Source organism: Mastomys coucha, unplaced genomic scaffold, assembly GCF_008632895.1.
Source record: "Mastomys coucha isolate ucsf_1 unplaced genomic scaffold, UCSF_Mcou_1 pScaffold13, whole genome shotgun sequence".
Classification (NCBI taxonomy): domain Eukaryota; kingdom Metazoa; phylum Chordata; class Mammalia; order Rodentia; family Muridae; genus Mastomys; species Mastomys coucha.
In genome coordinates, this window is record NW_022196895.1 from 58,793,543 (window position 1) to 58,804,698 (window position 11,156).

Sequence of the window (11,156 nt, forward strand, 5' to 3'; positions counted from 1 at the left end):
TAAGTGGGGCTGGCCTACAGGTTCAGAGGTTCAGTCCGTTATCATCAAGGCAGGAGCATGGCAGCATCCAGACAGGCATGATATAGGAAGAGCTGAGAGCTCTCCATCTTGTTCCAAAGGCAAACAGGAGAAGACCGGCTTTCGGGTCTCCCCCTTGCTTTTCAGCTTAGGAAGCAAGGCAGTACAGCATGGGTGGAGCTAATCAACCCATCGTATGGTGGCCAAGGAGGGAAAGACGGAAGAGGGGTTGGGGTCCCTACATGCCCTTCAAGGATAGAAACGGCCTGCAGTGACTTACTTCACTTCTACCAGGCCTCATCATCTAAAGGCTCCATCAGCTCTAATAGGACTAGATACTGGCTTACAGACAATTCCCCTAGGCTCCTCCCAGGAACCTAGCAACAGCTTATCTCATCACCTGCCACCGTGTGTGAGTCAGGTGTATAAGAGGATTGCTGGCACCCCTAGCTTGCTGTCTCTCTGTCTCTGTCTCTCTCCCTCCCTCCATCCCTCCCTCCTCTACCCTCTCTTTCCTCATCCCCCCCCTCATGTGCTCCTGGGCCTATTCCTCTCTTTCTGCCCCCCTTCTGTCTTTACCACTTCCCTTTCTCAGTAAACTTTCTTTATATTAGTTCTGACTTACGGTGTGATTGCTTGTTCAGGGAGATGCCGCAGCCTGGGCCCACCAAGATGCTCCCTCTTGCCACAATTATGCCGTTTTACAAAACACAGTAGATGTTGGGCATCATCAAGCCTACACTGTGTGACCCTCTTCTAGAGACACTTACTTATTCAGACTCTCTCTGTGTGAGAACCAGGGACCTCTCAGAAAAACACCCGGACACCAGGAATTTCCTTGAGGTTAATAAGATAAGCTCAGGAACTTTGGGAAGGTAATGGAACCCTCTGGAAGGGGGAGGCTAATTAACATTCCTCAGACAACAGGGTGAGAACCATCCTACGGGTGGGGACACATTCTGCAGGGTGGACCTTTGCCCACCTTCAGAAAAGGGAAGTCTCTTGCCATCTCATTCCCTGAAGACCAATCAGTTTAAAAAGTCACACTGTTTTGCCAATCACATTGTGTCTAATGGCGGCTGCCCTGAAAATTGTATAAAAGCTCACTGAACAAGTTGTGCGGGGTCGCCTCCTCTCCTTAGGGTCTGGGACAGCCCCAGTGCACTGGAACATAAAAATCCTCTTGCTTTTTGCATCTATCAGGCTCCACGTGATTCACTCAGGGGGTCTCCAGTAAGCTAAGGCTCGACAGGGTCTTACATCAGTATCTGAGGTGGACGTAAGAAAAGATCACTACAGATGAAAAACTGACAGGCTGCATAGGCATGGCAGGAATCAACGATGTAATTCCAAATACCATTGATTTTCAGCAGAGCCGCTGAATCACCTCTACTAGACCACTACAAGGGCCCCTCACCACCAGTTTTAAATACTAGAAGTATTATGTTGACGGTAAACCAGGATTATAATCTGTTTTTCATAAGTGACTGACACACAACTAGACCTAGTAATAAAAGCTGTGACAGGTAGTGTACCAGCACTAGGAAGTGGAGGTAGGAATAAACACAGTGAGACCTTGTCTCATATAAGACGGAAGAAGGAAACCATAAAAAAATAAATGGTGCGCAAATACTATCATAGACGTAGTACAGAGAAACTGTGATAAACTGCAAGGATAAATAGGCGAAAGATTGACCGCATTTTCGCGGGTGAAGACGCAGGGCTCCTGCGAAGGAGGACGGTTTTTTGTTTTCCAGCACTAGTAAAGACCAGTACTCGACATATATTAATTGCTCCTTAAATATTTGTAAAGTGCAGTAACCAGCGCTCGATCCTGTAAATACTCAGCAACACCAATTTACACGCCTTCAGGCCAGCTCCGCATCTCCGCGCTTGCGCGAGGCCTAGCTCCGCCCTTCCCGCCCCTTCATCCCACCCATTTCCGCCATTCCAGCTTCGCCACAGGAAGTTTGAGTTCTTCGCTTCCCGTAGGCCCCTTTCCCGGCTTCCTCCGTGGCGTTCCTAAGCCGACCGTTTCGGGTGTTTTGCTGATATCTAGGCGGCCTCCCTCTTCGCGTCAGCAAGCGACCGAGGCCATGGCGGCCCAGAAGATAAACGAGGGGCTGGAGCATCTGGCCAAGGCAGAGAAGTAGTACGTGGAGTCGCCGCCGGGCTGGTGATCCGCGCCCCTCACCCTTGCGCGCGAGCGGAACGGGAGGGAGGTGCTGGGATGCTGTCTGCGCTTGGGGCAGTGCCTTCCCTTGTGGGTCAATCCCCTGCAGTCGGCCGCGCCAGCCTGCGCTCCGGCATTTGCAGCCGACAGCAGACGCCCCTGTGACAGCCAGGTCTGCCCGGCGTTGGGTCCTCAGGGTTTGCGACTGCTCTGCTCGTTGCGGGCTTTGGCGTGGACACCTTGTCTTCTCTTCAGGACAACCAGAAGTGACACTATGGAGGAAGTCTCGCGGTGGAGAGCCACTGCTAGGAAAGAGATCCTGGTGCCGTGCGGGGGTGTAGACTTATTCTGAAAAACTCTCACTCTCAGACACCCTGTTCACTGGGGGGCAAGATCTAAGCTTTCTCGGTCCTGCAGGTGTTCGCCACCATTTGGCTTCTGGGCGCAGTAGGCACACGGCTGTACTGGAAACTGCGAATTCTCCTTAGTCCTCTCCCCCACTTTCGTGAACTAAAACATACATACTTAACGATTATCGACTGTAAGAAATTTCTTAGTACACTGTTAGGTGACTCATAAACTACGATCTTAACACACAGAAAGGCCTCAGTTTACAAAAGAGGAACCGAGGCGGCCAGAAACTTCCCGGAGACCTGTCCAAGACTGCTCAGCTGAAAACAGCAGGGCGAGTTTTAGGCCGTGGAAAATCACAAGCCCTTTCTGGTGTACCACCTTGCCCCCTGGCAGTGGCTAGGAAAGTGGCAGTCAATGCAGAGGGTGATCCCAAGAATCCTTTTGGCTGGTGAAAGCAAACATAAAAGAACAGAACGTGTGCCCTTAGCCATAATAAAAGTTGCGTTTTTGTGAACTAAGGGAGATTTTGTTCACCGGAGCTAAGGGAACTGTAGGAGCCAGGATCCTTTTTATAGTAGCTTTGACAAGTCCTCAGGGCAGCTGTGTGTGGAGTTGAGAACTAGGCTCCTAGGCTTCTCTGTTGGGAGAAGACTGATAAGAGAGGCCTTCTGTCAGGACAGGGTCATAGATGAGTGAACTGGCTGTGGTGGCTGTGGTGGGGTCTGAAGGGTGCTCTAAGTAGAAGAACCAGTGAGTGACAGGAAAAATGGGCCAGAAGTGTAGGAGAGGCAGTGGGGATTGGTCTGTTTTCTGACCATCACTCATTATCACTATACTGGCTTAGGAACGTTTTCTTACTGACTCTTAGGACAAAAACAGTCAAGGTCCACAACAGATTGGCCCTGAACCCGACGTTAATAGGGCCTTCATTCATGCTGACTAATGGTGCTCAGCTGCCTGGGGTTGATCTGCAGTGTTAAGAATCTCTTTCCAGCACATGGAATGCTATGTCTTGTTTGGGGAGACTTCCATAATCACTTTAATATAGGGCATAATGGGTGGCTTGGTGAAGGGGCAAAGAGAACTCTATTTTATTGCATTTTTTTCTCAGTTTTGTGGACTAGACATTATATGTAATTGAAAATCTGCTTAGACATTTAAATCTTGTTACTCTATCTGTGTATGTTAAATGCTAACTAGAAAATACATCTTACAGGGATAAGTAACTTCAGAGTTAGACTCTGGGTAGTTGATGCATGTGTCACTGAATGAAGGGGTGCACTTCTAAGGGCCCCATCTCTCAGCTGAGTAGCCCCTGACTCAGCTGAAGGAAGTTAGCATTGTTGTATGTAAGCAGGCTTTCAGTAATTGAGTTGAAATTTATAATATAAGATGGCATTCAACAGTTTTTATGCCTAGCCAAATTTAGTACCTACCAAATTAGTTTGAACTGTGAGTTTGATTTTTTTTTTTTAAATAAAAGCAAAATATTACAGAAAGGGCAAGAAAGATAAACAACACTGGGTATCTTTTGCTCTGGCTTCTAAGCCAGCATTAATCCTGGGAGACTCTTCAAAACTACTTCTCTTTCTCCCTCCCGTTCAGTGGTGGTTGACTCTACTCCCTTTATTTTTCCTCTGAGTGTTGTTCCTGCAGTCCCTGTAGTCTCCTCAGGGGATGCTCCCTGTGACCTGGGCAGGACAGATACTCGTGGCTTTTTAGTTATACTCTTCCTGGTAGCTTCTCAGATGCAAAGGATGGTGGACTTCCAGGTTTGCAAGCTTGTTAAAGCACACTTTATCTGGCTTGTTAAAACCCAGAGAGTTCCTCATTCTGTTGATCTGGGGTGGGGTCACTGTACTTTTCTAGCAAATTTTTAGGCAGTGTTGATGTTTCTAGTCTGGGGACCATGCATGTTCTGTTTGGATGGTATGTAGAAGAAGGGACATTGATGATCGAGTGGGGATAGAGGAAGAAGCGAGGGTGCTTTTGTTGTGAATACATCCAAAGAGAATTGAGAAGATGAGGAACCTGTAGCTGATGCTATCTTTTAAATAAGAAACGTCTTTCTTTCTCATTCTAGCCTGAAAACTGGTTTTCTGAAGTGGAAGCCAGATTATGACAGCGCTGCTTCTGAATATGGAAAAGCAGGTATTTGTGACTGGAGTCCTGCTGCTGTTATGTGTGTTTTTAACTGACTCTGATAGCTTTGCCTTCGCATAGTCATTCCAGCACTTCCTGATAGACTTCACTAGTTAAAACAGAGAAACAGAGCAGAACAACTGCACGGGCTTTGCATGTCCCTACACTTACCCACTCAGATACAGTCAGTGCTGAGTCAGGTCCTGGTCCATGCTCTTACAGCAGGCCTAGGGTAGTGCTAGCAGTCCAGCCGTTAGCACATTCATAGCTATTCATAAGTGCTGCTTATTTCTCTTAGACTGTCTGCTGTTGAATTTCTAAAACTAGTCTCATTGAAGGAGATCTACAAATCTTGTTTTCCCACATTAACATTTATGAGCCTCATTTTGAGATACAGTATTAAATGTTCATGAAGGGTTTTAAGCTGTAATGCACATTTTAGTAAATTCACCTATAAGTATAAAATATCTTAAAATATGCAACATAAGGAATTTGTTAAAAGTTTAGAGTTTTGTTCAGGAATGATACAATAGCTCTGAATATCTGCTGTCATTTTGGATATAAAGTAATAAAACATAATTTTGAGACTGGCGAGATGGCTTAAGGTGAAGGAACCTGCCGCCAAGCCTGAGAGCCTGAGTGTGATGCCCTGGACCACACGGCAGACAGAGGGATCTGACTTCTGCAGCTTGCCTCTGACCTCCCTGCACATGCACAATAAAAAATTAAAACCACCATGGATTTGAAGTTCCTCAAGCAAATTTTCATCTGTGACTATGTTCATGAGCCTGGCTCAGAGGTCTCCTAGAGCAAGCACTTTACACCACATTTTAGGTCCAGTCTATCTCCAAAGGAAATAATCTGGAAGCTACCGTTATTACACGCACAGAGGGACTATTTCTTATTCAAAAGGAAAACAAGAGTCTCTAGCCCTGCATTTAAATGTTGAGTAAACTTGCTGCTTGCATTATGCAAATTGCTTATATTTTGTATTTAAAGATACATCTTCTTAAAATTGAGCTTTATATGGATTTTGGGTTATACTTTATACACAATTGCTTAAAACCAAAGGTACATTTCTCAAGGGAAGGAAATTTAATGGCTTTGCTATATGCCTCCAGGACCATATGCTGCTTCCAGAAATAAATATTCCAAATCAAGTTTCCTATTAAAGTGCCCTTTGCTTATTTTCCTTAAGAGTGCATGCAGAATATAGCTGTGTGGTAGAACTTTTACAAACAACTAGACAGGCAGGAACAGGAATAGTTGTATTTTGTTTTCAACACTTCATTAAAGAGTTCTCTGAGAGTGGTTTTAAGAAGTAATTAGTGAAGAACACTTTATCTAGAAGGGAGACTGAGGGCAGAGCATCTGCTCAGGTCAGAGGTCAGTCTGTACCTCGAAGTTGAATTCCCAGCCAGTGGGGGCTGCATAGTCCCTGTCCCAGAATGACAAAAGAAACAGAAGACAGTATACATTCTACTTTTCATAATCCATTGTTGGTGAATTTTCCAAATGTTAATATTGTCTCTCAGGGCGTCCTGGTTGTTTGAGCCCTGTGAGCCCTCCTTGCAAAACAGCCTGCAGTGTAGGTTAGCTCTTTGTGCAGTGTAGATAACTCAATAGAAAAGCTTTGTGTTCAAAAGTGACTCGGTGCTAAAAGATTGCCCAGAGGGAAGATTCATTACATGGCTAGCATGTCGGTTGGGCTTCAGAGCGTCAGTAATGCAGTGAGCTGGATGGGAAGAAGCTAGGGATGGGATGCAGCGCCTTCTTGAGTGAATAGAGACCCCTGCTATTTGGGAGTAGGTGCTAGGAGATCTGTGTGTTCAATGGAAGCAGCACCAGTGTGTTGCTAAAAATCAATTAAAACTTTCATAGGCTTTTAAAAACATACTTAGAAAGATTGTAATTTGCTTTAGGTAAAAGTAATATTTCACGCCATTATGAAACTCCCTATCTGAAATCAGTGTATTTTGTAATGTCTCACACAAAATGCTGATTTGGGTGCTGATTCATTTTAGGGCTGTTAATGATGGAAATAGAAAGTTTTTTTTTTTCTTTTTCTGTTTCAGCTGTTGCCTTTAAAAATGCCAAACAATTTGAGCAAGCAAAAGATGCCTGCCTACGGGAAGCTGTTGCCCATGAAAATAACAGGGCGTATCTTTTTTAGCTTTAAAAAGAAATGGAACAGCTAGAAGATTTTGAGAACACCTTTTTCCTGTTATAAATTTAGTGTTTGAAGTAAAGTGCTTTTTAATTTAAAAAAAGGATGAACAGTCCATGTGCTTTAAAGCCAAAGGAATATTCAGTGAGTGATCCTGAGCACATTTGGTATGAACAGCCATGCTTGTCTGTTTGCTTCTGGGTCGACAGGGATTTGAGATGAAGTGAGGGAGGTCTCCAGACCTGTGCTAAAAAAGAAAGAGAAAGTATAGCTAGCTATTGGAAATGCATAAACTGTTTTGGAAAAAAATTAAGTTAATCTTGCTTAGGAGTTAGAAGATTTATAAGCATTCTAGAAAATGTTTTGGTGAATCTTAAAGGCTCGCATTTATAAATGTCCATTTTATCTCACATGCAAGTCATAGTCTTATAGTTGTGCCCTTTGTCCTGTTGCTGAACAGCAGTTTCAAGTGCTGCACAGGGTGGTTCAGTGTCTCGGCTGTAGGAGCCACCAGCAGCCCTAGGTATCACGGCTCTGTCCTGTGCACGCAGAGGGAGCAGTGGCGTAGTTAACTGTCTTTAGAAGGTGATGTCCACAGACTGTTCACTCCTTCTTTCCTTAATGCTGACATCGTCATGTCCATTCAGCCTTTTTCATGCTGCCAAGTAAGTAATATTTCACCCTTCTTATCTGCTTGCAGATGGTTTAAAAGTTGGGGTTTTACTCTAGCCTGAGAAGTTTTGCTCAAGCTATGCACTTTTAAATACTCATTTTAAATATAAATTATTAAATTTGTAAATTTAATTAAAATAATTATTTTTATTTGCTTTAGTCATCAGCTGAACTTTAAAGGCCACATGTCTCCTAATTATAAGAAAGAATTTTAAATTAAATTCTGCATAGTATTTTGCTTGTGAAAGCACAGGTGACTTGGAAGTCACTTTCCCTGTACTGACGGTTGTTAAGTATCTGGAGGAGAAGGGAAGCTTTCTCCTCTTGTGGAGTACTCTTTGTCTTAAAGCTGAGACTCGTGTTTCTCTCTAGCCTTTCTGAGACTGATTTTATTTTGCTAGGTAAAATCAGTTCAATGTTTGGTACTCCTAAGGTATCATTGCTTAAACGGTAAATAAATCAAATAAAAAGTGCGAAACTACACTGTGGCAGTGTGGACACGGAGTCACACAGTGTACTTGAGGTCCCTTCTCTTGGTCACTTTCCTGCCTGCCATCTTCGGCAGAAGGTTTCGCCCTCTTCCTTTATGAAGGTCTCAACAGAGAAATTGTATTCTCTTTGCAGAGCTTATGAGCAAGCTGGCATGATGTTGAAGGTTAGTAATACTCTCCACACAGCTGCAGAGGTAACGTGAATAAGCAAGCTGTCCAGGTAGAGTTCATGTTGCAGTTGACAGGTTTCTTCACTGTATAAAGCAAGAGGGGTGAGGGATGTGGGAGTGGATGTGAAGGCTAGGTCAAGGCGTCCTGCCCAGGGTCCCACTAATTGGACCATAGTGAGCATCCCATGGCAGTTAGGAGGGAGTATTGAAAGCTCCATGTGCGAGGGAACTATATTGTAGGGAGCTGGGGAGAGCAAGGCTCAGGGCACTGCAGCCAGCACAGAGGCTGCTGCTAAAGAGAGCTGCGTGAGGTTTCCTGAGGGCATCTGAGAACTTGAGGGCATCTGGATGTGCTAAAAATTTATAATGATATGTTTGTTTAAATTACTTGTTGGTTATGGAAAGGAAAATTCGCTTTGTCTTTTTTTTTTTTTTGGTTTTAAAAATATCAGGCTGGAGTGAGTAGAGTTACAAACCAGCTGTTGCTGCTTTACCATATTCCTTTTCAGTGGAATAATGGAATATTTTGACTGATATGCCACATTTATGTTTCTTAATAGCAGGTTAGGGGTTACTGTCTTGTTGTTGTGAAGTGTGTGTGTGTGCGTGTGCACATTCACACAGGTACACATGCACACATGCATATGGCTGCTGTATAACCCAAAGCTCAACCTAAGGCTGACCAGAAGGGCTGTCCACCTTGATTTTTGAGACAAAGTCTCTGGTCTGGAGCTTGCTGATTGGGCTAGACTGGCTGACCAAGAGTTCCTTCCTGGTCCACACCTATCTCTAGCCCCACTAGCGCTGCGATTGCAAGGACACGTGTGCTAGGCTTTTAGTTGTTGACTCTTAGATTAGATCCCAGATGGCACCTACTCCTTCCTGCTGTGTGTCCTGTTCTTTCCCCTGCCCGCTGTCTACTTAGTAAGTAGGTAGGCGAGTTACAGGGAGAGGTAGATCTGGTAGCTTTAACTGTCTGTCTTCTCAAATACCTTTCAGTGGATATTGTTCAAGCCCTTGGGTTCTTTGATTGGACTTTGTTTTTTTTTTTTTTTTATTTCATTTCATTTTGTTATTTTTTAATTCTTCTCTGCTAAAGTTCAGGGGTATTTCATCCCATGTGACTAAACATAGCAACTTTATGTAGTATGTTTCAGTCTATTCCTCATCTCCATAGCTAAACAATTTTTTAAGCATTGTTTTGGCATGAGTAGGAGTGAGGCTGGCAGTTTATTAGAAGCAAGCTAACACATTCTCAGCTTGGTGGGGTACTGACCTTTTGATTTAGAGTAGGCCCTGAGAGGCCACGGTGGGCCTTACGTAGAAAACAGGAAGTACCTGTAGATGAGAGACACCTTTGCACCTACCTCGCCAGTGGCTTCCCTTTTCAGGTCTTTCATTAAAATTGCTTTAGTTTTTGATTTGGAAAATATAGGACCCCAAGATCTTGAAACTCACATAGTACTAGTGAGATTCAGAATTGATTCTATTGATTGCAATCAATCAGCCTATAAGAGAGATTCAAGCTCATATTGAGTCAGAGCATCAGGGAGTCCCTGAGGTGAGTAAGACAGACCAGATGTAAAAGGCAGTGGGGAGATGTGGCTAGCTTTAGGAGGTGACACATCCTCTCTAGAAACAGCTCTGGCTTTGTCCTAACTTATTGTAACAGGGTCTGAAGCCTGATGTTAACTGTAGCTTATGGTAATTTTTTTAAGGAAGCCATGAAACAGAACTTTTGTGAAAGCATGTGATTTAGAAACTTTTTGTTGTTGTTAAATTAGCCTCACACGGTATAACTATGAAGTCATTTCAATATGTTTGTTGCCATTCAATGTTTTTGACAGTGTTATAAAAGTGAGATAAGCTGGGTCATGGTGGCTCATGGGAGGCTAAGACAGGAGGATTGCTGTGAGTGTCAGGCTAGTTTTGTCTAGTGAGTTCCAAGTGATCTTGAACTAATGTAAGACCCTGTCTCAAAAAATAATGTGTGTGGGTAAAATCATTGAATTTCCAATTTCTTAAGTTGAGACGTTTTCTGCCCTGTGCTGCATGCTTTTCCTGTAGGAGATGCAGAAACTGCCTGAAGCCGTGCAACTGATTGAGAAAGCCAGCATGATGTACCTGGAGAACGGGACCCCTGACACCGCAGCTATGGCCTTGGAGAGAGCTGGAAAGTGAGTGCACACAGCAGTTGTCAGGTGCACTGGCTTGGCATGGGGCTCCTCTTTGTCTCTGTAACGTCCTTAAGAAACAAGTTTCTTAATTCTCACACAAGCTGTTCTCTGTCCAATTCAGGCTCATAGAAAACGTAGATCCAGAGAAGGCTGTACAGTTGTATCAGCAGACTGCGAATGTGTTTGAAGTAAGTTAGAGTTTTCCTTGTTTGTTTAATTACTCAGAATATTTTTATCCATATTATATGGGAAAAGAAGAATGCAATGGATGCTTTTTAAGGTTTTCTATATCCACAGCCTAACTCTATTTCACTTTTTTTTTTTTTTGGTAAGGGGGGGCAGTGGTTTTTAGCCTGTGAGTCTTGACCCATTTAGGGATCTAATGACCCTTTCATAGGACTCAACCTGAGTCTATTGAAAAATACAAATATTTATGTTATAGTTCATTCATAACAGTAGCAAAATTATAATTAAGAAATACCACTGAAAATAATTCTGTGGTTGGGGGTCACCATAACATGAGAAACTGTTTTAAAGGTGACAGCATTAGGAAGGTTGAGAACTACTGCTCTAGAGTTAGCAAGTGGGCTAGAAGGTAGAGAAGCACTGCTCTAGAGTTAGGGATGGGCTAGAAGGTAGAGAAGCACTGTTCTAGAGTTAGCGATGCGCTAGAAGGTGGAGAAGCACTGTTCTAGAGTTAGCGATGCGCTAGAAGGTGGAGAACCACTGCTCTAGAGTTAGGGATGGGCTAGAAGGTGGAGAAGCACTGCTCTAGAGTTAGCAAGTGCGCTA

General features: G+C 43.8%; 1 protein-coding gene across 1 annotated transcript in view; it reads left to right on the forward strand.

Annotated features, from left to right (window-relative positions):
• Positions 1-2,017: 2,017 nt before the first annotated feature.
• Napg (NSF attachment protein gamma) overlaps positions 2,018-11,156 on the forward strand; it is a 22,168-nt gene continuing 13,029 nt past the window's right edge. Inside the window, exons 1-7 of the mRNA XM_031365848.1 lie at positions 2,018-2,170; positions 4,629-4,696; positions 6,763-6,847; positions 7,502-7,519; positions 8,151-8,181; positions 10,255-10,364; positions 10,486-10,552. Coding sequence (XP_031221708.1) covers positions 2,115-2,170; positions 4,629-4,696; positions 6,763-6,847; positions 7,502-7,519; positions 8,151-8,181; positions 10,255-10,364; positions 10,486-10,552 — 435 coding nt within the window. The 5' untranslated portion in view covers positions 2,018-2,114. The remainder of the gene's footprint in view (positions 2,171-4,628; positions 4,697-6,762; positions 6,848-7,501; positions 7,520-8,150; positions 8,182-10,254; positions 10,365-10,485; positions 10,553-11,156) is intronic.